Raw genomic sequence first — 24,774 nt, forward strand, 5'->3', positions numbered from 1 at the left:
AATGAAATAAAAATTATAACAATGTATTTCCCCCCCCCCCGTACTTAACTGAGCAGTTGACAGTGATATAGCAATTAGTTTTCTGTAGTGATGCTGGTAGTGGTGGGGAGACTCACACAGCTTGGGACTGAAATGCATTCACTTTAAATTAGGAAAATGTGATTTTATAGCTATACCCACTGTCAAGGGGACTTTACAGGTGTAGAGCTGAAAACAGACATTGATATATTCTCTAAAATTAACTGGATCTCAAGATGAAGGAATCCTATGAATATTATTAACTTCTACAGTAATAAATAATAAAAACATACAAAAAACTTGCAATATCTTCCTACCAGTCATGACTCAAGTCTGTCTCGCTTGTGTTTCAGTTTGCGATGAGATGTTCCCTTCCAGATCTAACTGGACTGGTTTGAAACATTAGTGTCACTACCTACTCTTTACTGTCCTTGCAAAATTTACTACCCCTGCAGCTGAGCACATGGGCCCTCCTCATCACCTTCGGCACAAATATAGCTGGATTAGGACAAAATCTCAAGAAAGGATGTGTAAGGCAAGCAAGGGTGACTGAAACACATGGAGAAGGCTCAGATGATCCCCTCTGCTTTAGGGGTAGTAAGCATGAATGCCAGCAGAGATGCTGCTACATCGTCAACTGCTGCACTGGGGTTTGTAGTGGGCAACAGAAGGAGTGCCTTGGTCAGCATTAAACTGCTCACCTGTCCCAGAAGCACTTGGTACCCTGTCAAGCCATATCCTAATACAGCTTCAGGCGCCATGCCTGCACTTTAAAATAGCTTATAGTAAGCTTTCAAAGAAAACCCCAACCAAATCACCCCCCCCCCCCCAAAAAAAACAAAACAAAACAAAAAAACAAACCAAACCCAAAGTACAACCTTGAAGTGAGAAGGAAGATATAGGGGGGAAGGAAAGTGTCCAGTTTTCTAGAGGCTCAATTTCAATTAAAAAAACCCAACATAACACACCTCTTCAAGCAGGCCTTATTTAAGACCTGAGACTAGTAGGTATTTTGCCCTTGTACCATAGTTGTTCTGGCTTAAACACCCTGTTTCACTGCCTTGTCTGCTGATTTTTATTAGTCATGTAGTGACTGGTGTGCTCTTGCAACTTTGCTGCTTAGAGACTTCCCCAGGAAGACTGGAGCTGGCATGGTCAACAGTTACAGACAGCAGGGAAAAGTGTGTTCTGAATTTAATGTAACTTATTTCAGACTTTCCTCACTCTGATTTGTCGATAATAAAATAATTGCCACTGTCTTTTTTTGTAGCTTTGCCAATTTGAGAATTCACCCTCATGGATTGGTGTTGGTTGATCTGCAGAGCTACAATGATCATATGAAAGGAAGAGAGGAAGTTGATCAGGTATGAGTGCTTAACTTACTGGGCTTATCAAATTGCATGGGGAGCACCTTTTTTTCAGGTGTATCAAAGTGTATCTTGGTAGAAGATTTTTAAATATCAAAGTTAGTTCAAACCTGAGTACTTCCAGATAAGTAGTAACACCTGTTGTAGTTGCACACACATATGAGTGTGCATGCAGACTCATGCTCTTTTGCATGTCCTGGGCCTCATCTTTGCTGTAGAAGTTGAGACATGGATAGGGCCTTGGCCTTGGATAGGGCTCAGGTCTGTTCAGATACCCAGAGCAGTGAGGGAGAACTGACGTTCAACCCACAACCTGATGTATTAATGTATGATTTTTTTCTTCTCTAATTTGAGAGATGGGAAGCCTCTATATTCAAAACTTCTTCCTCATGGAGAAAAATTTCACCTTTCTTTATAGGAAGGCTCCAGCAGTTGGATATTGCAGGGGGATAGGCCACTGCTTTGGGGGGAATGAAACCTTACAGGGTTCTTGTGTTTCCTCTTCTGCTGTGCCTGAAGGGTCTGACTATTTTATTCTGTAGGACAACTAAATGCAGTGATGACAGCTGCTACAATATGCACATTCTTGCTAGTATTGAGGTTAAGGTGACCAGCTAGTTATTCATAGGCTTCTAATGTTACATTTCAAAGACTTCTAGTGCAGGTGCTGCTTTTTATTGCCTTCCAAGTAGCCTAATTTAACAGATATTTTACCCTAAGTGATCACCTATAAATTCCACCTCTCATTTGCTATTTTTTCAGCTTCTAAACAAAGTAGAAGAAAGAATGAAAGAATTGTTTCATGGTAATATAAAAAGGGTGAAACGGTGAGTTTGTACATCTACTTCTGTGTGTGGCTTGTCTGCATAGTTGCTCAAGAAAATAATCAAATAATGCTTTGCTGTACTGTGAATAGCCTGGAGTATGAAGTTATGCATGTGGTTTTCACAATATTTTACAATTGTTTTATTACAGAATTAAAGGTACTGTGAGGCTTGTCACTTTCTTAAGCTTCATCTTTAGTATTGTTACTTTGGGCAAGGATTACTCCTTTAATTTCCTGCAAATGGTTGCATGAAATGGTGGGAGAGAATGCAACCGGGAAGTGAGACCATGCTTCTCTGAAAGGTCTGGGGAGGCAAGGGTGGCAGCGGGATAAGCCAGGGCATGAACTGGATCCTTTGGGCCATGTCCCACAGCTTGTGGACAAGGTGAGCAGGGCTGGTGATGGTGACCGGGGTTGGCCGCAGTTCTGTGACTGCCAGGCTGGGCTATAGTACTGAGGCAGCACCAAGACCAAGCTGGGTGTCAAGGATTAGCATTTTTGCTAATGCTTGGACTTGGACAGGTATGGGCGGAGCTGCAGTGTAGCTTAGGCAGGGACCGGCTGTGAGGGCTGGAGCTAAAATGAAGCTTAAGCCCTGGTGGGGGTTGTGCCCCAACAAGGTTTCCTGCAGCTGTTTCTTTCACAGCTCTGCCCCTGCTGTGGGCACTCACAGTGAACACCCCTGGAGAACCTGTGTGCTTAGGGCCCTGCCAAGAAGATAAAAATGTTTCGTAGCAAGCTTTTTTAATATAACTGGTAACTGAAGAAGGGAGGCTTTGCAAACTTTCTTTCGTTTTGGTTTGCCTAAAATACAAGGTTATATAGTAAGATGTGTGCTTCATTGCCTGTTGCTGAAAGAGCATTCATGCTGGAGTTTCCCAGGGCTCTGGAAGGACACAGATCATGCTGGTGCCTTCCTGTCAACTGTCTGGCAGTGACTGGTTCCCTAAAATGCGGGAGCACTTAATGCAGGCAGGCACTTGCTGGAGGGTTCAGCAGGTGCTTTAAAGAACATAGGGAGAAGTGGAAATGATTTAAGGAAAGGGAAAAGCAGTGTAAAATCAGTAAGATTTGGTAAAGCCGAGGTGCAAACTACAAGATGGGAAACAGCTAAGCAGTACTGTAACAAAGTCATCTGAAGGCTATATACAAGACCACAGGTAAAGTGGTAGTGATTTTAAGTGATGTTATACCTCAAATCTGTTTGTTTGTAACAGGTTCATGTAAAACACAGGTAGCTATCTTGCTGTACCTTGTCCTTGTAAAGCCTTACCTCGTGCACAGCATGCAAATGTAGATAATCTTGTGTGTGTGTATATATATGTGTGTGTATATGTGTGTGTGTGTGTATATGTGTGTGTGTGTGTATATGTGTGTGTGTGTGTATATGTGTGTGTGTGTGTATATGTGTGTGTGTGTGTATATGTGTGTGTGTGTGTATATGTGTGTGTGTGTGTATATGTGTGTGTGTGTGTATATGTGTGTGTGTGTGTATATGTGTGTGTGTGTGTATATGTGTGTGTGTGTGTATATGTGTGTGTGTGTGTATATGTGTGTGTGTGTGTATATGTGTGTGTGTGTGTATATGTGTGTGTGTGTGTATATGTGTGTGTGTGTGTATATGTGTGTGTGTGTGTATATGTGTGTGTGTGTGTATATGTGTGTGTGTGTGTATATGTGTGTGTGTGTGTATATGTGTGTGTGTGTGTATATGTGTGTGTGTGTGTATATGTGTGTGTGTGTGTATATGTGTGTGTGTGTGTATATGTGTGTGTGTGTGTATATGTGTGTGTGTGTGTATATGTGTGTGTGTGTGTATATGTGTGTGTGTGTGTATATGTGTGTGTGTGTGTATATGTGTGTGTGTGTGTGTATATGTGTGTGTGTGTGTGTGTGTGTGTGTGTGTGTGTGTGTGGGAGAAGCTCTGGTATTTTAACACTGAAATATTAGGAGTCTTTGGAATTCCTATGACAGGAATTTGTGAAAAAAGGGTCAGGAAAAAGTCTTCCTGAAGTGATCTAGATTAATGTGGTTACCTTAGTATAGGATGATGAACCTCCTAGAACAGTGGATCGGACATGGATCTTGTTTCATGCCCCTCAACTTTTTTTTTTCTGGTTTCTTTTTGTTGAATTTCCTTTGCATCCTTCTGGTATTAGCTTCACACATGCAGCTCTGCAAGAAAAGTTGTTCCTGCTTCTTTGTTGTCTTGACATAGTGAATAGGTGTTCATGCTCTCACCGTGTGCTGCCATCTTGTGGCTCGCTAAGGGTAGAAAAAATATTTTAAGTGTCTATTGAGAATCATTAGTGAATTTAGAAGCTTGTCTATGTCTGGTCTCTTGCTACAGCCTTCTGTGGAAAAAAAAAAAAACAAAACATCCTTAACTCTCTGAAGTGTGTGTGGGGAATTCTGATGAACTCTGTGTCTGCACATGTTGCTTAATAGAATGCAATTATTTTGATGATCCCTGCCATTTCAAATATAGTTTGTCTTTACAGGTAAAATACTGATTTGAACCAAGATATTTCTATATGGAATTACAAAAACCCAACCAAAGTATCAAAACCAAAACAGTCTATGCAGATGCTTGAACCACTTTCAAAAAGTAATACAAACTGTTAGCTGATATACCAAGGATTGTGCTTATATATTGCAGGATGACCTGGCTCAGTTTGAAATACTATAATAGTTTACTTTTTGTGTTTGTCTATGTATTTAAAATACATCTCGGTACAACTTTACAAGGGTGAGATCCACTAATCTCAAAGAAATAACATTAGCTGAGCTGAAGGTGGGAAGAGGTTTTGTCAGGTGTTTTATCTATATTTTGCTTTTGTATTGTATCCATTTCTAGTCATGAGCTGATTCTTCTGTAGAGGCTGGTATGTTATGTAAATCCTCTCAGCGTAGAAATTCTCACATGCACATCATAAGCTGAATATAAATAACCATTTACATTTCATCTGTGCCTTAGCATGTTATGTATATTTAACATATGGCTGATAAGTTTCTTGCAAGATTTATCACTGAGATACAAGTTTTCTTAGATCCCTCTTGTAAATATTATTTATTATGGTGAATCCATAGGATGTTTAGAAGGAGATTTTTAAGAAAATAAATATTCTCAAATGTCTTGTAATCTTCTGATTTATTTCTTTCTAGATTGCCAGCCATTTTGAGAGGCGGTGTCATTGACAGATACTGGCCCACAGCTGATGGGCGTCTGGTGGAGTATGACATAGATGAAGTTGTTTATGATGAAGATTCACCTTTTCAGAATATTAAAATTCTGCATTCAAAACAGTTTGGGAATATTCTTATTCTCAGTGGGGATGTTAGTAAGTATCTCATTTGAGGATTTTTTTTGTGTGAAACTAGGAAGTGGTGTTTTCTATCTTCCTATGGCACAGTTTTAATAGATTACTAACGGTCATGGTACTGATGCTAGAAGCTACATATGCATGCACATATATATCTGTTCCTGAATATAAAGTATTTTAATTGGAAAGGCTGACCAGGGTAAAATCTAGAGTACAAAAAAAGATTTCTTTCTCCAAAGTCATCTTTGCTGTGGAAGGTGTCACAGGAGAATAGAAGTCAGTGTTCTCTAGCAGAGCTTATTCTACTCCTTTTATATGAGCTTTTACCCATTTGTTGCAAGTCCAGCCTCTTGAGGGCTTCTTTTTGTCATTAAAACAAGTTACTTTGTGGGTCTTCAAAATGCAGTGGGGTTCTAAAGAAATATGAAAAAGTAGGAGCTGGTGGGCAGAGTTTAAGGGAAGAGGCAGAGTTTAAGGGAATTACCTTCTTGGTGAGATACAGAGCAGCTGTATCTTAAACCATTTAGCTGCTTTGTTGGTGAACATCATCTGCCTCAGTTTTCCAAATGCTCAGTTGAGTTCTAAGTTCATCAGAAGTGACACAGTGTTTATGGGAGGGTCCTTATATGTGGTACTCTGTGCCCTCTGATTTTTGTATTTTTGAAAGTGAACTTGAGAGAAGATGGGCTACTGTTCTTTTAAGCTGGATAAAAATGCTATTTGCAAGAAAATGTAGGTATCAAGGAGTATGCTTTGTAAAATCTCTCAGTACGTACTTTGAAAAATACTGACTGAGGTAAATGAGGGATGTTGCTGTCTAGGTCGGGAATACCTAATTACAGTCTAATGGTAGAGTAATTAAGAAATTTGACTATAGCTTTTTGAAATAACCAGGAATACCTCTAACCGTTATGTTAGCTTTCTGTAATTGTCAGGGGGATTTCTGTGCAGATGGCAGCTGAAAAGTGGTTTTATTGAATTATTAGAAAGGTATTTTCTAATTCAGTTATAACTGAATTTGAAATCACAAAATTAGGTATTCCATATTTTTAATGAGAAAAACTCATCTGAGTTTCATATGGAGATGAGGCTTTGTTTGAATATTGTCATGATGTGCCTCAAAGGAAAGTATGCCATTACTTATTTACCTTCATGGGATTTTAAAATACTGCATTGTTATTGCATGCTTATAAGCAAAGTGCTGATTGCCTAGCAAAATGATACGATATGTCATGATGTGCTGCTGCACTTTGCCTTTGTAGCTCTGATATGTTATACCTTAGGAATGTTGTTCACCATTAGCTTCAAAGCAGGCAATAAGTCAGCAGAAGGCATGCTTCAGGGCCCTTCAGCAGTTAATGGTCATACTTAGGCTTCTGTGCAGGGATCCATGGGAGTTCAGCTAGGTTGCTCTTCTTAGTTTGGGGTCCAGAGTGTACTTTCAGAAATCTCCTGATTAGTCTTGCAGCACTAGACTGAGGTAAAAAAACTCCTTGAAATATTAAGTGTGGACATCAAGTCCTAAGCACAGACAGTTTTGCTTTACAATTTTGCTTCTCTTGGCGTGCAGTACTTCCTAATGCTGAGGTAGCTGTTGCTGGGTTTGCATTGAGAACTAGAGAAATCCTGTGTGGGATTCTGAGGAGGATCTCATTAGCTTTGGTAAATCAGCAACCTCCTGTTACCTGGACTGTCTCAGAGTTAGGATGTTTCTGTAGATGCTCTTGCTTTGGTCTGTATATCACCTTTGGATTAATACCAGTTAATGAGAGGAATTAGAGGTAATGTTTCTGTCCAACTCTCTCTTCCTTCCATTCAGATCTGGCAGAGAGTGACCTGGCATATACTCAAGCCATAATGGGCAGTGGAAAGGAAGACTACACTGGGAAAGAAGTGCTGATCCTAGGAGGTGGTGACGGAGGTATACTATATGAGATAGTCAAACTGAAGCCAAAGATGGTTACTATGGTAGAGATATCCTTTGACAAACAACTGATCATTCATTTCAACTTTCTTCATCCTGTGTTTTCTGCTCATGTTTTAGCCTGATAGTTAATTGTGCTCAATGCTCTGATTTGCATGAGGAGATAGGGTTCAAAATGATTATGTATTTGTGCATTATTATGTAGAACATCCTTTCAAGTTTCCAATTTGTACTGTAGTTCTTGAGTAGCAATTTACATAAAACTGGAAAGGAACACTTCTGTCATCAGACTGATATCTTTTGTGCTAACAGAAAACAGGTCTAAGTCTGTGGTTTGGGCTGAGCTCTGCTGCCTTGGGTTCTTATTTTTTTTTCTAAAGAAAGCTAGAAAAAAAAAAATCCCTAGAAGAAAAAACTTTAATCAATAGGAGTGTTGGTGGCAGAATGACTAACTTTTGTCCCGTTTTATTACTAAAACCAATTTTCAACATCCTGTAGTTCAAATAGTTTATAATGTAAGCTACTGTTAGCCGTATGAAGTGTTGATTATCCCTAGGTTTTGGGATCCCCTTGTTCTAAAAATATAGGTTAAAGTCTTAACCTTAGTTCAGCTTCATGGGGTTTTAAAATATACCATCCCATTGTTCACATTTTGAGCTTTCACAATAATGGTAACCGAAGGCACCAGAAATACTGATTAAAACCAAAAATAAGCGCTTCCTAAACTTCCTAACTGAATCTGGAGGCAAATACATAAGGTTGGCTATTGCAGTATGTATACCAAGATACAAATCTTACTATTCCTTTGACTGTCACCTTTTTGAGAATTTTTTCTGAAAAAAATAGAAACTGTTACTTGTATTATTTCTGGAATGTAGAATGCCTTAACCAGCTTCAAACATTGACCAAATGGTGATCGACGGGTGTAAGAAATATATGCGTAAAACATGCGGAGATGTCTTAGACAATCTGAAAGGAGAGTGCTATCAGGTAATTTATTGTTTTCCTTTCATTAGAAGTAATATTACCAATACAGTTAGACCTAACCCGGAAGACTGCTATGGCAAATTTTTGGGGAAAAGTCTTCCAATTTTCCTTAATTTTGGGAAGGATTTCTTTTTGATGACACTTATAAATTTTAATAGCTGGCAGTGGGATTTGTGTTGGAAGTATAATTAGTGTCAAAATTAAGTCTCTATCTGCAGACTCTTAAAAATATATGTAGCTTTTTAGGAATGTGAAATAGGAGAATGCTTATTACCATAGCTTACAAATAAAGGGGAAATAGCAGTAAGGATGCAGTATTAAACATCATTCCTTAAATTGATTAAAAGATAGAAGAAATGTGTGTTTTAGTTCTCCTGTACTGTTGAGAGTATCGTATCTGAATTTGTAGCACACACTTCAAAATTATTTTTAATTTGCAGTAAAAATATCTTACCATTACACTGCTAGTGTATTAAAAATATTTAAAAAATAAAATTCATGCACCCCTGCAGTTAAGGTCTTTATGTGCTGCTTCTGACACTTTACAAACTAGCCTGGGTGTAATCTGACATCTTCACTGGAAATATTTTCTTTGTCTTGATTACTACACTTTAAGGCTGTCACAGATACTAGTTTACGGGTGTGAGCTAAAAAGAACATGCAAAAAATTAACAGGATTCACATACTACTTCGCATGAGTCAGTGACCCTTCGTACAAATACCTTATTTTACTCGTAGGTTGCAGGACTGCTAACTTGTTACCATTTGGTAGGTAGAACAGCGGTCATCCAGTAATGACTGACAGAAATTCAGTGCTATATGTAGTGCCTATGTTGTCATTAACTCCTGCAACTGTTTCTCCTTTTTATATGGTGTAAAAAGTTGAAAATGAAACCTAAAATTAAACATATTTAACTTCATACTATTCCCCTCCTCTTAATTGCTATGAATATACATTTCTTCCTTTTACCTGATCAGTTTTAAGGTGTTTTGAGGACTAACTACAGTATTTTGTTCTTACAGGTTTTAATTGAAGACTGTATTCCTGTACTGAAGAGGTATGCCAAAGAAGGAAGGATGTTTGATTACGTAATTAATGATCTGACAGCTGTTCCAATCTCCACATCTCCAGAAGAAGGTTAATCTAATTTATCTTCCTGAACTTATGAGGATTTTCCATGTTACTGCCCCTCTGCTGCATAATAGTTGTCAGTTTGCAACAAAAATACTTTGATCTCACCTTTTTAATAGCAAATCTGAGAGGTAAAGCATGATAGTAACACATCTGTTCCTGTTTGAATTTTTCTTGAATGTTAGAAAAAATTAGACAGTGCCTAGGACTCTTTAAAACTGTACTCTTATTCCGAAATAATATGAACTCATGTAATTCTTGAGAAAGTATTTGGGGAGTTCACACTCCAGTAAATTTTTCCCCACTCCATAATTTCTTGGAATTGTCTCAAAAATTGCTCTGCAGAAGAACAGAAGTCCACCATTATTGCCATTGTGTATGGATTGTATGGGTGTTTTACAGTTTTTAAAGGTATAGGATAGCTACTTTTTAAACAGTAGACATGTTGCAAGTCTTGAATATGTAATAGTGAACGAGCCAGTGATGTGCTGTTCTGTTTTTAAATCATACTCTATGTGCAGATTCCACATGGGAATTTCTGCGGTTGATTCTTGACCTCTCCATGAAAGTCCTGAAGCAAGATGGAAAATACTTCACACAGGTATGGTATCTGGATATGAAAAAGCATATGTATTGAAATAGGCATTTTTAAAGTAAAAAAGAAAAGGGGACAAAACCAAATCAGCTAACAAAAAAATCTATTAGTAAGCTGTCTTTCCTTTTAATGACTCATTGGGGATTTTTGCATTTAACTTGGTCTTTACTAAATGACTTTTCATCATTTCAGCTGAATCTAGTGCTTGTGTCTTTGAATTTAAAAGCATAATTTCAAGAATCAACTAGGCATGCTACAGAATATTTTAGCTGTAAGCAATTATTGGAAGAGCAGAACAGATGTACTTCATAAACAGACACATGACTTAAGCAAGTGTCTCCAGTTGTAGAGTAGAAGACATGAAAATCTGTCATCCATAAAGGTGTAAGAATTTGACATAGGTGCAGTGGGATGAGAAAATTAGTTATTTGGGAGTAAATACTTTCTTTTTGCTTTGTATCTGCTCCTAGTTCAAGTCACTGGTTTGACTTCTGCAAAATGGATTTTGAACATTTGAATGCGCTTGGCATTTTGAAGTATTTTATGTAGTCTTAAATAAGATTTTGGCCTTGTGCATGAAGTCTTTAATGCAACTGTTTTAAAACAAATAATTTAAGATTCGTATATTTGCTATGATATAGCCACCTCATGAATAATAAAATTGTGGTACAACTTTTATCTGAAGATACTTTCTGTATGTAATCCTGAATTTGGAATGCCACAAAGCTATGTGCAATTGTGCAAAAATGTGACAAGACCCAGCAGATGGTTGAGTGAAGTACAAGTCTGAGGTTGGTTTCTTTTGTCATGTCCAGACCGTAGCAAGTTGTCTAATGTGTGGAGCATCCTAAAATAAACTAGCTAAAATTATGCATTTTAACTCTGCTCATACCAGCATACAGTTTGAGGTGTGTAAAGGAATTGTAAAATTGGACAGGTTCATAAAGAAATGCCAAACTCATTTTGTGAGTGTTTTGGAAACTTTTAATGTGCTGCTTTACTTTAAAATGATGGGGTTGTATGGGCAAGTTAAATTATCCTGTGATTGAAATGTAAGATACGACTAATATGGTTGTATCACTGTAAATCTTAATGGCTTTTCTGTTCTGTTAATAGTGGAAATATTTTCGACAGACTTTGGTATTGCAAGGACACTATGTTTTGGATGGTGCAGACACTTATGTTGCAGTTGTTAGACTTGTAACATAGAGTGAGACCAGTGGACTTGCTTAGAACGTATGTAGCTGACTTTGCAGAAGGTCTCTGGGAAGAAGCTTGTGCTGAAAGCTGGAGTGATGGCTGTGCTGCAGCCAGGATGCAGGGAGGTAGTTTTGTGTCAGCAGAAAACAGTAGAGGAGGCTGAGATTGCTGCAGCCCTGCTGCCTGTCCTGTCCTGTTATGAGGAGATAACTCAGCTCTCCAGCATCTCTTGTACAAGGAGAAAGGACAGCAGTACTGAACCAGCCCTGGCAGATTTAAGCTGTGGTAAAACTGCAATAAAGAAAACAATATTAAAGTTGAAATGGCTTGAATTTGGACTCGTAGCTAACTGATAGCCAGTGAAAGAGCTGGAGTATAGAAGCAATGTATTCCGGCAGTGTACTCTTGTCTTCCTGAGGGTGTTGAAAAAAGGAAAATTAATACAGGAGCAAACAGTTATATCAGAGCTTTTGCTATAGCTATTGATATGCTACCCAGACCATTTGATGGTCCTTGTAGCCTCTTCCCAATTGGGCCTGATTTAAAAACAGAAAACCCTTCAGAATACTCAGTAGTCTGATCACAGGAAGAGCAGACTTTTAAGGGCTTTAAATAAAATCAAAAAAATAAAATCAAAATTTATTTTAAATAAAATTAAAAAAATAAATAAAAAGCTGTCTGTAACTTTCTTTAAACTAGGTTTTGAATTAAACTAATTGAAGCTGGATATCCAAAGGATTGGGTTAGACTATGGACAGAAGGTCAAACATCACCACTACCAACTTTGGTAGCTGAGCTTACTCCTACACTGAGAACTCATAAATGGTTTTGAATGCTCTGTTAGCTGTGAAGTGCCAGAGTTATTTTAGCTCTGTACTAACATTGGAAGCTTAAGTTACTTTTGCTCCAACTGGCCACTTGCAGGATGCTTATCTTAGGTAGCAGGTTGTATGTTACTTGCTGAAGGAATCACATGCCTTCTAAAACAGCTGTGTTGGTAAAATCCAGAACTTTGTGTGTTCCCCCACATCCAGGCTTTCTTGAAGTGTGTTTTGGTTCTCTAAAATATATGTTGCTTTTCTTAATTATATTTAACTGGGGGAATGTCTACCTATTTATTAGAGCCTGACCTTTGCTATGATGAGGAAATGTCTCATAGGAAAGGTGCTGCCAAAGGGTCATTGTCCAGTTGGCTACTGGCCAGTAGCTATAGCTGCTGCTTCTGCTTCAGCATTATTTAATTTGTACTAACACTTGGAAACTTCTTTTCTCTATAATTTGTAGTGTCTTTTCTGATAGTTCTGCTTGCAGGGATTACTTTGTGCATCTTGTTAGAATGTCGCTTATTTTGGTGCTCAAAAATGCTTTGCACAAAAGTGGAATTTTGTTTACAGAATGCCAGCCTTTTGCGTACTATATTGCTGCCTGACTCTCTAAATGCCATTGCTGGGGAAAATAAATGGAAGTGCTCATCACTTCTTCATTGAGCTGTGTACAAGTTTTGGAAAATGTTCTCTTCAGCATATGAATTGCAATCAGTCAGGGTCTGAAGCTGTCTAACTCTAGATAGGTAAAATTTGCGATTATCAAAGTAATTACTTCGTTATGCTACTTTAACACACCTGGTTGTTCCTTGGCATGCCATGGTGATCCTCACAGCAGTCTTCAAATGTTAATGCAGAATATCCTTTCACCACTAGGTGGAGACTGATAACTAATATTGGTTAGTAGTTTATTAATGTTTATGGAGTGATTCTACTTGTGAAAGGTTTTTCAGACTATTTGTTTTCCTAGGGGATGCAAGAACATATGTGGCTTATTTTAGGATGTAGGAGGGACTTTCTGCTTGTTTTAGCTCTGAAAAGAGAGAAAGGCTAGTTTCTGGATCTTGTTCTCTGGTGCTGTAAGTCTGTGCTCAAGTATATTGGGGGAGAAAAACACCTCCATACTTGCTCTATGGATCTACAATAGTAATCACAATAAGAAAACTTGTATGGGTAGCAGCCTTGCCTTTCATGTCATTGCTTTTTCAGCTGTCATCCATATTGAGTCTTGCAGCCTACAGAGGACCTGAACAGAGAGGTGAGCTTTAGGTTCCTTTGTCTGCAGAATTTGCAGCCCTGTCTGTAAGTTTGAGACTTGAGGCTTGTTTGAAAGCTTGTTGAACATAATCCCACTACTCTGATGCTCAAGAGTCATATGTCTTGCTCCGTTTTTGATTCTTCTTTCTTCTCCTAAAGTTAGTGCTGTGAAGTGTTTAGTGTTATAATGTGGGGGGCCAGGTCTGTGAGGTGTGCTCAGTGTTGCCATCTCCAAGGGGAGCCATTTACAGGTGCAGATTCCTAACCATCACAGGGGAGGAGAGTGGGAGTCGGTGAGGATTTAAGAACTTGGCATATCCCAAGGTCTGGTTTAATCTCTAATGGACCTTCCCAGTGACTTGTTTTTGAACATGTTAAGTGTTTTTATACTACTGGACCTTCATAAAAGCCAGTACAATTTTTAGGTTGCACAAGTGATTTTTTTCAACTTGGAGTATGTATAGTTGTAGATACTAGTGTGATATGTTTGTGGCTTTTTCTGAACCATCACCATCTTGTGGTTTCCAAGTAGTACATGAGGACTGTCCCAACAGCTGTGAAACTATGCTCTGTAAGATGCAGAGACTGATTGTAAGGTTGTCTCTGTCAGTGGATTATGTGTAGCTAGGAAAATGCCTTTTCCTGTGCAAAGTTCTCATTCTGCTGATCTAATTCTTTGAGGTTGAGTAGGCTGTCATTTTCAGTCTGTTTATAAAGTGGAACTTTTAAAAATACCTCTGAACAGGAATTTGCTCCTTGCTAGTCTGGGTCATCCAACCCAGGCAGGGTAGAAACATTCTGAGACCACTCACCAGTTTGGGTTCCAGTAAACAGCACTAATCACTGGTGCAACGGATCAGATGTCTCCCACACACACATGCAGCCCTTTACTAAGCTGTCACTTCCTGGCCACTCTCTAATAGTGTGACCCTGCCCTCTAAACATCCAGACAACTGATGTTGCTCCATAGTTACATTCCTTTTTTTGGCTGCTGTGTGTATTTTCTAATTAGCACTTCCAAAGAAGGAGCAGGGTTCTCCTTGTCTGCAATGTGAAAGAGACTGGAATAACAGATATATGTTTCTCTGTAAGCCTGTATGATTTCTTGGCAGTTTGGGAGTCTGCAAGGGATAGATGTTTCACTTTTTTGAGTTACTGAGAGTTCAGTTCTAAATTAACTGATCATTTGGCCAGTAGAGATACCTTCAGTCAGGTTTGCCTCCATTATCTCCTTAAAACCTATCCCTATCACCCAAAACTCAAACCTGGGTTTGCGAAGTGTTTCGTGCTCTATGTATTGCATTGATTCTTAGTCACTCAAGTGAGGAGGGGAAAGAAAAAAAATCTAACCTCAGCCATGTTCAACTCTGGCACTTGTTATTAAAAATAATAGAAAATCACGTTAAATTAAAGTCTCTGGTATACTGTCACAGACAAGGATGTCTGGTAGGAATGACATGTAGGGTAAGACATGTAAGAATATCATGTGTAATAAATGGGCAAGTATGGAAAGGGACCCCTTCCATCTACTTTCAAGTCACTAGTTCACTTTCTAAGCTTGGAGGAAGCGTAGTGGCCTAAATTCAGCCTATGACCAGTTGATGGATGCATACCACTTACAGGTGGGTAAAGTTAACTGGAACTTATAGGGGTAATTTAAACATTCTTTTTACTACTTTAAGGAATGCTTTTTTATTGTCTGCCTGTAATTGTATTTAGTATTTAAATCTGTTGTGCATTGTGCTGTAGAAACCTGAAAATTAAACCCATGGTCATACTGAATGTATACCTTACAAAAGCCCAAAAGAATGGGTGTTGGGAGACAAGCATAAGCTGTCAAAGTGTCCCTGAAACAGTTCAGGAATTGTTTGTTTTAAACAAGGTCTTATAAATACAGATAGGTTAATTTCAAACTTTAAAACTACCTCAAATATTCTTGACTTGAAGAGATGCTTGTTAGAAAAAAAAATCTTTGGCATTCTCCCATTTCTTACCTGTCAAATTGTTTGACATGGAACAAAGATTAAGTGGGGGTGGGCAGAGGAGTTTGGAAGGGGTTTTGTGTATGTTGAAAATTGACTGAACAGTGTGGAAGAAAAGTCTGATTTTGCTTATTTCCCTTTGAAAAAGCATAACTGGTTAATCATCAGCCTTAAACCTTATTAAACACTGTTCAGTGTTATTGTTTGAATATGTGGTGGCTGTTCAGGACAAAAAATGTATTGCTCTACCACATAACTATTCGCATTAGGCAGGGGGAGTTAAAATGAGCACAGGTTGTTAGACTGATCACTGTATTGCATTCTGGGCTTGGTTCCCTGTGTCATGTTTTAGTGGTACAGGAACATCCAAGTGTGATCATTATCAACGCTGTAGTCTTAGCTGATAAAGCTGGTCACTTCTTAGAGAAGTGTGTTAATAGTAGTGATTTTTTTCCAATAACTTTATTGAAATAAGTTCCTCTTAAGTTTTGTACATTTTATTTTAATTCTTAGCTTATTGTTGACTAAAGTAAAATAATTTAAAAAAAATGTACCTATGCAGAACTAAAATCCTGTGATGTCTCTAGAAGGAGAGGTTAAAACACTGGGTGGCATGTATGAACCTTTAGATAAGATCTTGATTGGGGGATTGGGGAGCTGTGAATTTGAAAAGTAAATGCTTATTGGCATGTTTCATTGTTCCTGTAATTTGTTTTCCATGCTGCCTGCAGTGATTTGTCAGTTGCTGGAGGAGGGAGGAAGGATGAAATACTGAAGCAACAGACTGGGAAACTGGATACTTTTATCTCATTGTGTAACCTATTAAACTTTGTCTGTAATAGTGGTATGCTCCATAAATTACCTAGCAGTGTTTTCTATTTATGACTCAAATTACACACACAGGTTGTTTTTAGTTTTCTTTTGCATTCAATCTGATGTTGAAACAAAATTATATGTTTGGTAAAGGGAAGCTGAACCAAATAACTGCTACGCTCCCCTGGGTAATAACAGGTTACTAAAGAAGTACTACACTAGTCTGTTCATTATGCTTTGTGCAGTTGTTCTCAGTTAGTGTTCATCTCTTACCTTTCTTACAAACATCTTGTTTTCTGATACCCCAAACCAAATCTGATCTATTCAATATAAAGCATGCTATCTTTCTATATTAAATAAACAAGTACATGTTTGTGGGATACGATCAAAATGATAATCAAACACGTTTTATGCAAGTTCTTCTGAAGGAGCGCTTTCAAGAATGTGGTTTTAAGTTGAGATTTTCTTTTCCATTTGTGAAAGCTTGAGCACAGTGCAGAACTCATTGAGCGCGATGCAAAAAATGCAGAGAGAATATGGTAGAAATTTCTTTTCACTTTCTCTAGAAATAGAAATGCTTTGAATACATTGTGAAAAAAATCCTCCCAATAAAAAGAAATAAAACAATAGTTTAAATCCCAGAGTCAGAATGTGCATTATAGACTTTGTAGTTACCTGATGTTACATGGAAAAAGCAATGTAGATGGAACTGTGTAGACATACGGATTTTAAATGATTGCTGCTTGTTTCAGTCTTTGCCCATTATGCATGCTTTTTAAAAGCACAGGTAGTATTTATTGGTCAAACTCCATCTTAGTTCCTTGCTTTGTGAAAAATAATTTTCAGTTGCATCTGTGTGCACTTTATTTCTAAGGCTGTTCTTAAAAAAAATCTGAGAGCACTGTAAAGCAGAAGTTAAACATAAAACGCAGCTTTTTTAAAAGATCATTTTTGTGAAGTTAGAAGCTTCACAGTGTGATAGCAGAGCAGTGCACATGTGTGAAACACAGGTAGCGTAGACATTTTGAAAGTGTTGAATAAATAATTTGTTTTGGGGGTCCTCTAGAACTTGACCTTCATTTCAAGTTAAGAGGACTTAAAATATTGAATAAGCATTCTTTCACAGTCAGATGCAAGTTATGTTATTTAAGGTCAGGAAGGTACAAGATACCTCATTCAGTAATTGAAAAAAAGTCAAAACTGTGTGTGTACAAACATTTCCAGAAATCATTCAGAGCAGAGGGAAGATACTGTCATTCCATAGGTGGAGTCTGTTGCTTTAGGCTTGCTTCTTGTCTGTCTTGCAAAATTCAAGGCTTTTAAAGATCAAAAGCAGTACTCTGCTTGGAAGTGCTTATGCTGGAAGGCTTTTGGCCTGTCCAGACATGAACAGAAAGAGTCATCTAGAAACCAAAAAGCTGCCTGTATTAGTAAATGACTGCTCCTTCCCCCATTTATTTGATTTAACTAGACCCTTTTCTGTGTAACGCATATCCTTGTATCATCGAGACTAATGTTCTTGTGATCTGAGATAAATAGCAAAGTTCTGTGCCTTGGGTTTCCTGCCATCATTTTGTGGGACTTTAGCTTGTATGCTAGGTTAGCAGGAACTGTGTATTCATTAACATTAAAAGTTCCCTCTTTTGTTGTCTTGTCTTCTGTGGTAAACGTTGTTCCTCCACTAGAAGTGGTAAAATATGTGGGAGAGCTGAAGAATTTTGTTGAAAGTAACACTGAAGAAATGCTAGTTAATGCTTTTGTTTCTATTGATTAGAAATCAGAAAAAGTAGGCTTTGTGTGAGATCAAGGTAAAAAACTTTTATAATATAAACTAGTAAACCCAACCCAATTGGGGAAGGATGGGGAGAGATGTCTCCTGAAGACAGCTGATCCTGCCCCACATATGGCCAGATATGCATGTGCTGTGTGGCTGGGGTAGATCTAACATAATCATCCAACTTACTGTTCATGTGTAGTGTGCCGTGTGGTTGGGCATCATGTTTGGGGTCTAGAGGTTGAGCTGGATGTTCCTTATGAAAGTGAGGGAGGTAGACCACCACAAATCAATTCATCTGGCTGTTAGCGTGCCAAGGAAAGTTATCATCTGCCTTGACCAGAATTGTAGAATGTCTTGTTTCTATACTGTGCCACAGCAATAGTATATTCATATTTGATGCATCTTTATTCAGTGTCTTGTACCTGGAAAAAAAACTGAGTAATTTGTAAACAAGGCAGTGGTTGACTATATTTGGACTAATTTAAAACTAAGCAAAGTTGAATAACTTATATTTGCCATATTCTTAAGATTATTGTATTTGAGGTCATAACCTGCTGTCTAGCCTACTCAGTTATGTAGGCAAAAAAGGTAAGAACCTTGACAAAAAGTTTTCTTAAATTTGCACAACTGACTTATTGCTTTGGGTAGTTTGTGTGTGTTCAGTCTGTTCTGTGGGCTCACTTTTATTGCTAAATCTTCAAACCTGATATGGATAGTCATGTCTCTAGAACTTTCTCTATATGGACATCCCAGGTGTATGTTGCAATGACTTCTTGTTAATACTTTTGGACAGAATTGTGCTTGTAATTAGGAGTTGTTTTGGGGTTTTTAAAAAATTCCTTACCACTTCTAATCCTTAAGATGTGTTTGTATTCTAAGAATGATTTGTTTGGGTAATATTTGTCTGGGAAGAAATGCTGTGAATTCAATGTGTCTGATACTTCATAGTTGCACTGTTTGCGTGCTTAGATGATTTTTCTCTTATTTTGTTCAGAAAATGATATTGGTAATATTCTTACATGAGAAGACATGGGTCCAAGGAAAAGTAACATAAGAATCACTTCCTTATCAGAAGCATGATGCACAAACTTAAGACAATGTAGCCTGCAGCCACAAACATTCTGTATAATGTGATTTATTTTGTTGTATTGCTCTGTGGAAGGAGGTTACAGGATTTTTTTATAGTGCATTTAAATGTTGTAAGACCTAGGCAATGTTAAATAATTGAGAAAATCTGGACGCTATAATACTGTTTACTAACATATTTAAGCAATCATAAAGAAAATGGTTATTGAGTAGATGTTAGAGGTAAACAACACATGGTGGTCTGCTTTAAGTGGAAGCTGTAAAGTAATGGTTGTTTCTGTTAATGAGAAGATAGATAATCCTCCCATACTTACCCTTTCTTGAAAAGACACAAATTGTTGTTTGCTGTAGGCATAATGAAGACAAGCTGTTCGGTATTTGCCTTGTAAATCTTAAATATTAAGAACAGCATACATTTGGTTCTGAAGTATGTGGGAGCCTGGCATTCATGTCAAAATGTACATATTAATCTGCAGTTTTACTTATTTGATTGTAACTGGGACTTTTCTGTTTGCTTTTTTTCTGCAGGGGAACTGTATCAATCTGACCGATGCCTTGACTTTGTATGAAGAACAGCTTAGCAGGCTTTATTGTCCTGTGGAGTTTTCAAAAGAAACTGTGTGTGTTCCCTCCTACATGGAATTGTATCCTTAAAAAGAATACAGTGTGTATTAATAAGTCTATCCTAGTACTCCTTGGCGGTAATGAACTAAATTTGAAGAAGGTGGTTCTATTTTTAACACTACTAATGTTTTTTCATAGTACTGCAGTCTTATTTTGAGGATAATTGCAGGAATTATTTTTTTTTAAATTTCACAGCTGATGAGATGATCAGCACCTTTCAAGATCAAGCTATGTTTTTCTTGATGCTTTTGAGTATTTCAAAGTCTACTGTTTATGTGATGTAAGATAAACTTTGACAGGGTAATGCTGCCTGGGAGTTCTGGCAAGGCTGGATCTCTTTTTATTCAAAAACCCCAAATTAACTTCATGTAGATTAGTGTGATCCAGATCTTTAAATATTCTAATTAGATGTATTCTTGAACATACAGCTCAAACTAAATTTTAATGAGAAAAAAAGTGATTCCTAACAATCATTGCTAGTTAGTGTTACTGAAAAAAAAAAAAAATGCAAGTGGAGGGGTATACACATTTCCTGTAACACCTCATTCCTAGAAGTAGTTCAGAATGTCTTAATTTTGTGGGTGGCAGGCAAGTTAAGCAGCTAGAAGGTTCAGCCTCAAGCCATTAGCTCTAGAGGGGCATTTTGATTTGCTATAGAGGGGTTCTGCTGGCTTCATTTGCCTTGAGTGTTTACCACTTCTGTGTAATCTTCCAAGAAATGTTTCTGCAGGGTAATGCCTGCTGTGGCTGTCCATCTCTTGATAGGAGAGGTCTTTCCAGGATCTGCTTATTCATAATATGTTAAGTGTGTGAAACTGCCACAGCCGTTCTTCTGTGTGTTCATTTTGCCTCCCTGTCTCTAATACTGATTTTTGTTTAATGCTGTAGCCTGCTGTTCTGGACTTCACACTGACTGTAACAAGCCCCTCTTGTTTCTTACTACTTTTAGCACTCCTGTGAAACTCAGATTTGATCTTAATATTTTCAAGACAAAAAAAAAAAAAAAGGATATGAAGATATTTGCCCTTGTAGCTTACAGTTTCAATGAAACTGGTTATTTCTGCCTCTACAACTGCCAAGCCTTAATGCAATGTGTATGTAACTTATGCGTCCTCAAAATCTTCTAAATACTTCATTGTTTCTTTGGAAGTATGCAAAATGTTTCTAAATTATTTGAGTAGCAAATGCTACTTCATTCCTTTGAAAAACACATTTAAATGTTTTCAGTAAGTTAACAGATGTGAAATATATTTAGCAATAAATTTATTAAAAGTGGCCATTAAATAGGTGTAATGGAGCTTGAAAGTGAACAGTTCTTAGAGAAATGGGCAGGCTTTTTCTGATTGAATTAACAATGATGTAATGTTTATAGGTACAGGAATGTTAAAGAAGTCATGTTGATGACTTCAGATTAGCTTGAAGTACAATAATTTTTAATTTGGCTTGACTTGCATTTCAGGTACAGGTTATCACCTTCCTAGAAACTTAAAGATTTCCAAGTAGGGGTATCTGAATGGTAGGTTAATGCTGTCTTACAGATGACTGAGATGTGATAGTTTACAGTGGAATTGTGACAAGTAATTAAAAATTAGGGGTTTGTTTCTTTTAGGGATGTGACAGATTTGTGGCATTCTGAAATGTCTTGAACCATTGAAGGAATCTTTTCACTTAAGTAAATATTAGTTTTTGTAATCTGACCAGAAGTTGCCTGCGTGGGTACCTGCATGCAGCCAAAGTACTAAACTGGCTCATCACTTGTTATTGATACTTGATTTGCCTACTTCAAGAATAGTTATTGTGTGTAATTGTTACCTGAAATTCTGGTATTTACCAGTGTTGCTGTGGAGGTCATCTGAAATTCACGTAGCTCTTGATATAAAAGCCAGCACTATTTTAAGGTGTCTGAGGTCTCCGCTAAAACTTTATGGTGAACATGGAGGCTCCCATGTGAAGCATGTGTGGACCTCACTGTGTAAACAGAAGAGCATGTCTTTGGGATTTACAACTTAGTAACACCACATAAAAATCTGTGCCTTACTCTGCAGCTATTGCTGTAGCTCTTAAAAAGGTGATGTTCATGTCTCATCCTCCTGTCTGCTCTTCAGGAAGCAGGTGGAGTTACATAGCTTTGACTTCACTCATGTGCCCATGTGGCAAGAGAACTCTTGCCTGTCCTGCCAGGGGTACATCAGAGCTATGGTTTGAGCATAGCTTCTGCTGAAGCTGAGCCCATCTATGCCCCAGAGGAGCAGCAAAAAGAGCACTGATACAGCTTCCAGTTGCTCTGTGTTTGTTTCTAGCTCAGGATGACATAAAGGTCTGCTTTCTGAAAAATGTTTCAGTACCTAAGGCAGAAGCTTTTAGAGAAAAGCCTAGGCAAAATTTAGATGCATCTGAGTGTTCAACAGAGCCCCTGTTGAAGCTGTTAAGACAGTAGGCATTTAAATATTTGCCCTCTAAGATACCTGTACACCTAGTGTTCAGCTGCTGAAGATCTCAGTACTAATTTTGTATCTGCGTTAGGGTTTCGCAGTTAGGTAGCTGGATGTCTCTTCCCTATTCAAGCTTGATACTTTAGCAAGAAGCATCCCAGCTTGGTGCACTCCTGACTGAAGTTTTGATCATGTTTCCCAAAGTATTTCTATAGTCTGTTCAGTGGTTGCAATGCAAAAAAAATTGGACCACCTGAAAGTCTGCAACAGGAATTAGAAAGCATGGGTTTGGAAAGGTACTTCAGTTTCAGTGAAAATGAGATGCTCTTTTGAACTGTTGAGATAAGAAGAGGATCCAGGGAGACTTCACTTTTGAAATTTTTACCTACCTCATCTTTATGAGCTACCAGAAGTTTTCAGAATGGAAATATGAGCCAAAAGAATGACTTCTATTTTAACTGTGTACTAACTTTGCTGCTTTTTTTCCTTAACTACTTATTTTCCCCAGATGGGTATTCTACACTATTTGGAAGAAACAAACTGACATCTGAACATCAAGATTGTTTGAGATTATCCTAAATGTACATGCTGCATGGAGCATATAGGCCTGCCACGTGCTGCATATTGGCATCTTGAACCTTTAAATTATATGCTGTAGATGATCCTGAAACTTAGTCATGCTATTGATTGTGAATTCTTTAAATGTTTTTATTATTATTTTAATTTAAAAGCAAATGGAAAAATGTATATTTTGATGAGCTAGGGTGTTATTTTTGAAAGTCAACTTAAAGATGAATAAGCAGCAAAACTATATAGCTGCTGAATGCACTGAACCTTTAGAATGTGATCCTTTTTATTTTTTTGTAGATCTTTGCAAACTGGTTGATTAAAAAAAGACATCTTTAGCATTTCATCTCTGAAGGGTGGTCCATGGAGTTTGTTTTGGGTGTTTTGTTTTTCCACCAGATTTTTTTGTGATGTTTTTTAAGAATGGAGGGATTTTTGTTTAATTCTTTTTTTTAAATGAACACTGCAGTGCTTCCATATAGAAGGGCGTAACTAAAACAAAAAAGAAAAAAATGAAGGAGAAAAAAAGGAAAAAGTCTTCTGAAAGGATACTCCAAATTCTTTATTGCAAAGGGAAGAAAGCTAGTCTTAAATTTTGGTTTTTTACTCTAGTTGCATTTATCATTGCTGTAATCTCTTCTGCAGAAGAATCTTTGACCTCTCACCTCATGGAATTCTTTAGCTGCTGCCATAATTTGGATTTTGGTATGGATTTAACAGTAGGTTATAGGGGCACTTTGAACTCTTTATCAGTGTGAAAATTAAAGCTGGTTTTCCATCCCACCACAGTGCAAGACATTGAGTGTAATGAGGTTCTTGTGGGCATACACTCCTCAACCTTATGGTAAGCACTAGGTTCTTGAAGGAAAGGTTGTTTTAGAGGGCAGAAATGTGGGTGTGATCCAGATTCATGTGCACCAGTCTTTAATATTTTGAGGCAAGTGTGTATACTTAAGTAGGGTGAGTCCTGGTTGTATTGCTGCAGATTGACTGTGTTGTGTGGGGCTCTTGCTGAATTAGGTTCACTTTCAGTGTAAAAGCCAGTGGAAGCTAGGTTGCATTGTAGCTCTGTTCCAAAAGAGCAAGCATTTTTCTTTAACTGTTGTTGTCTGAAAAGTTACATTTTTGTAAGAATGGGCAGTGTATTGACTAAAACTTTCAGTGTTCAAAAGATTCTGCTTGAAAGGAGGTAGGAAGAATATAGCCATTCTGTGCATTTCTGTCTGTTTCCAAGATAGAATAAAAAGTGTCCTGTTTCCCTAAACACTCCATTCCTAAACCATAATGATGTTTTTTCCATTCAACATCTAATATCAACATTTTCTTATATCTGTGGAAGGGAGTTGATTCCCTTCCTGATACTGTTATAACAAACCAAAAAAGCATTCTTAAGATCTGTATTCTTAAATCATACATAAAGAAGAATTACTGTGTCCCACATACATAAACTGTTTATGAAATCTGAGTAGCCTATATAAAATACCAGAGTGATACTAGAAGACTTGCAAAAATTTGCTCTTCGTGTGGTGTATAGCTATTTGTACAGTTGCTGTTAAAATGCTTTTAGAGAGACAATAGAAGTATTCTTCAGTCTTATTGTTTTAAACCATTGCAGTTAATTCTTTAACATATATGGGACACAGTTCTTTCATGGCCTACAGCTTGTGCATCCCTAAATACTCCCAAAGAGCAAAGCCTCCCTCTAAACAGAAGTCGTGCATTTAGCTGAGTGTTTTAGCTGTTGTACACGTCCCAGAAAATACCTTGATATTATTGCCTGTAACCTAGCAGTGACACTTCATTTATGATACAGGACTGCAATCAGTATATTGTATAGCTGCAGATAAATGCAGATGTCCTGTGAACGGTTACATATATCCTTAACTTTGCAAGTAGGAATACTCCCATTGATTCTTAGTGTGATTACTCATGTAGGTGAAATTAAGCACAGACTTTCTCTGGGATGGGGTTTAGAGCGTGTATATGTTCCCAAGGGATCTTGATAGATGTGGAAATCAGTTGCAACACGTTGGGGGGGG

The 24,774-nt window shown here is 37.7% G+C and overlaps 1 protein-coding gene across 1 annotated transcript in view; it reads left to right on the forward strand.

Annotated features, from left to right (window-relative positions):
• LOC113478646 (membrane-bound transcription factor site-2 protease-like) overlaps positions 1–23,814 on the forward strand; it is a 101,376-nt gene extending 77,562 nt beyond the window's left edge. The window contains exons 10-18 of the mRNA XM_026846030.1: positions 1,289–1,382; positions 2,148–2,212; positions 5,378–5,553; positions 7,355–7,509; positions 8,360–8,449; positions 9,470–9,584; positions 10,100–10,179; positions 19,641–19,756; positions 22,677–23,814. Of these exons, the coding sequence (XP_026701831.1) occupies positions 1,289–1,382; positions 2,148–2,212; positions 5,378–5,553; positions 7,355–7,509; positions 8,360–8,449; positions 9,470–9,584; positions 10,100–10,179; positions 19,641–19,756; positions 22,677–22,719 (934 nt within the window). The 3' untranslated portion in view covers positions 22,720–23,814. The remainder of the gene's footprint in view (positions 1–1,288; positions 1,383–2,147; positions 2,213–5,377; positions 5,554–7,354; positions 7,510–8,359; positions 8,450–9,469; positions 9,585–10,099; positions 10,180–19,640; positions 19,757–22,676) is intronic.
• The last annotated feature ends 960 nt before the right edge of the window (positions 23,815–24,774 follow it).

The sequence above is a fragment of the Athene cunicularia genome (genome assembly GCF_003259725.1).
Source record: "Athene cunicularia isolate RWA chromosome 1 unlocalized genomic scaffold, athCun1 chr1_part1, whole genome shotgun sequence".
In the NCBI taxonomy this organism is placed as follows: Eukaryota; Metazoa; Chordata; class Aves; order Strigiformes; family Strigidae; genus Athene; species Athene cunicularia.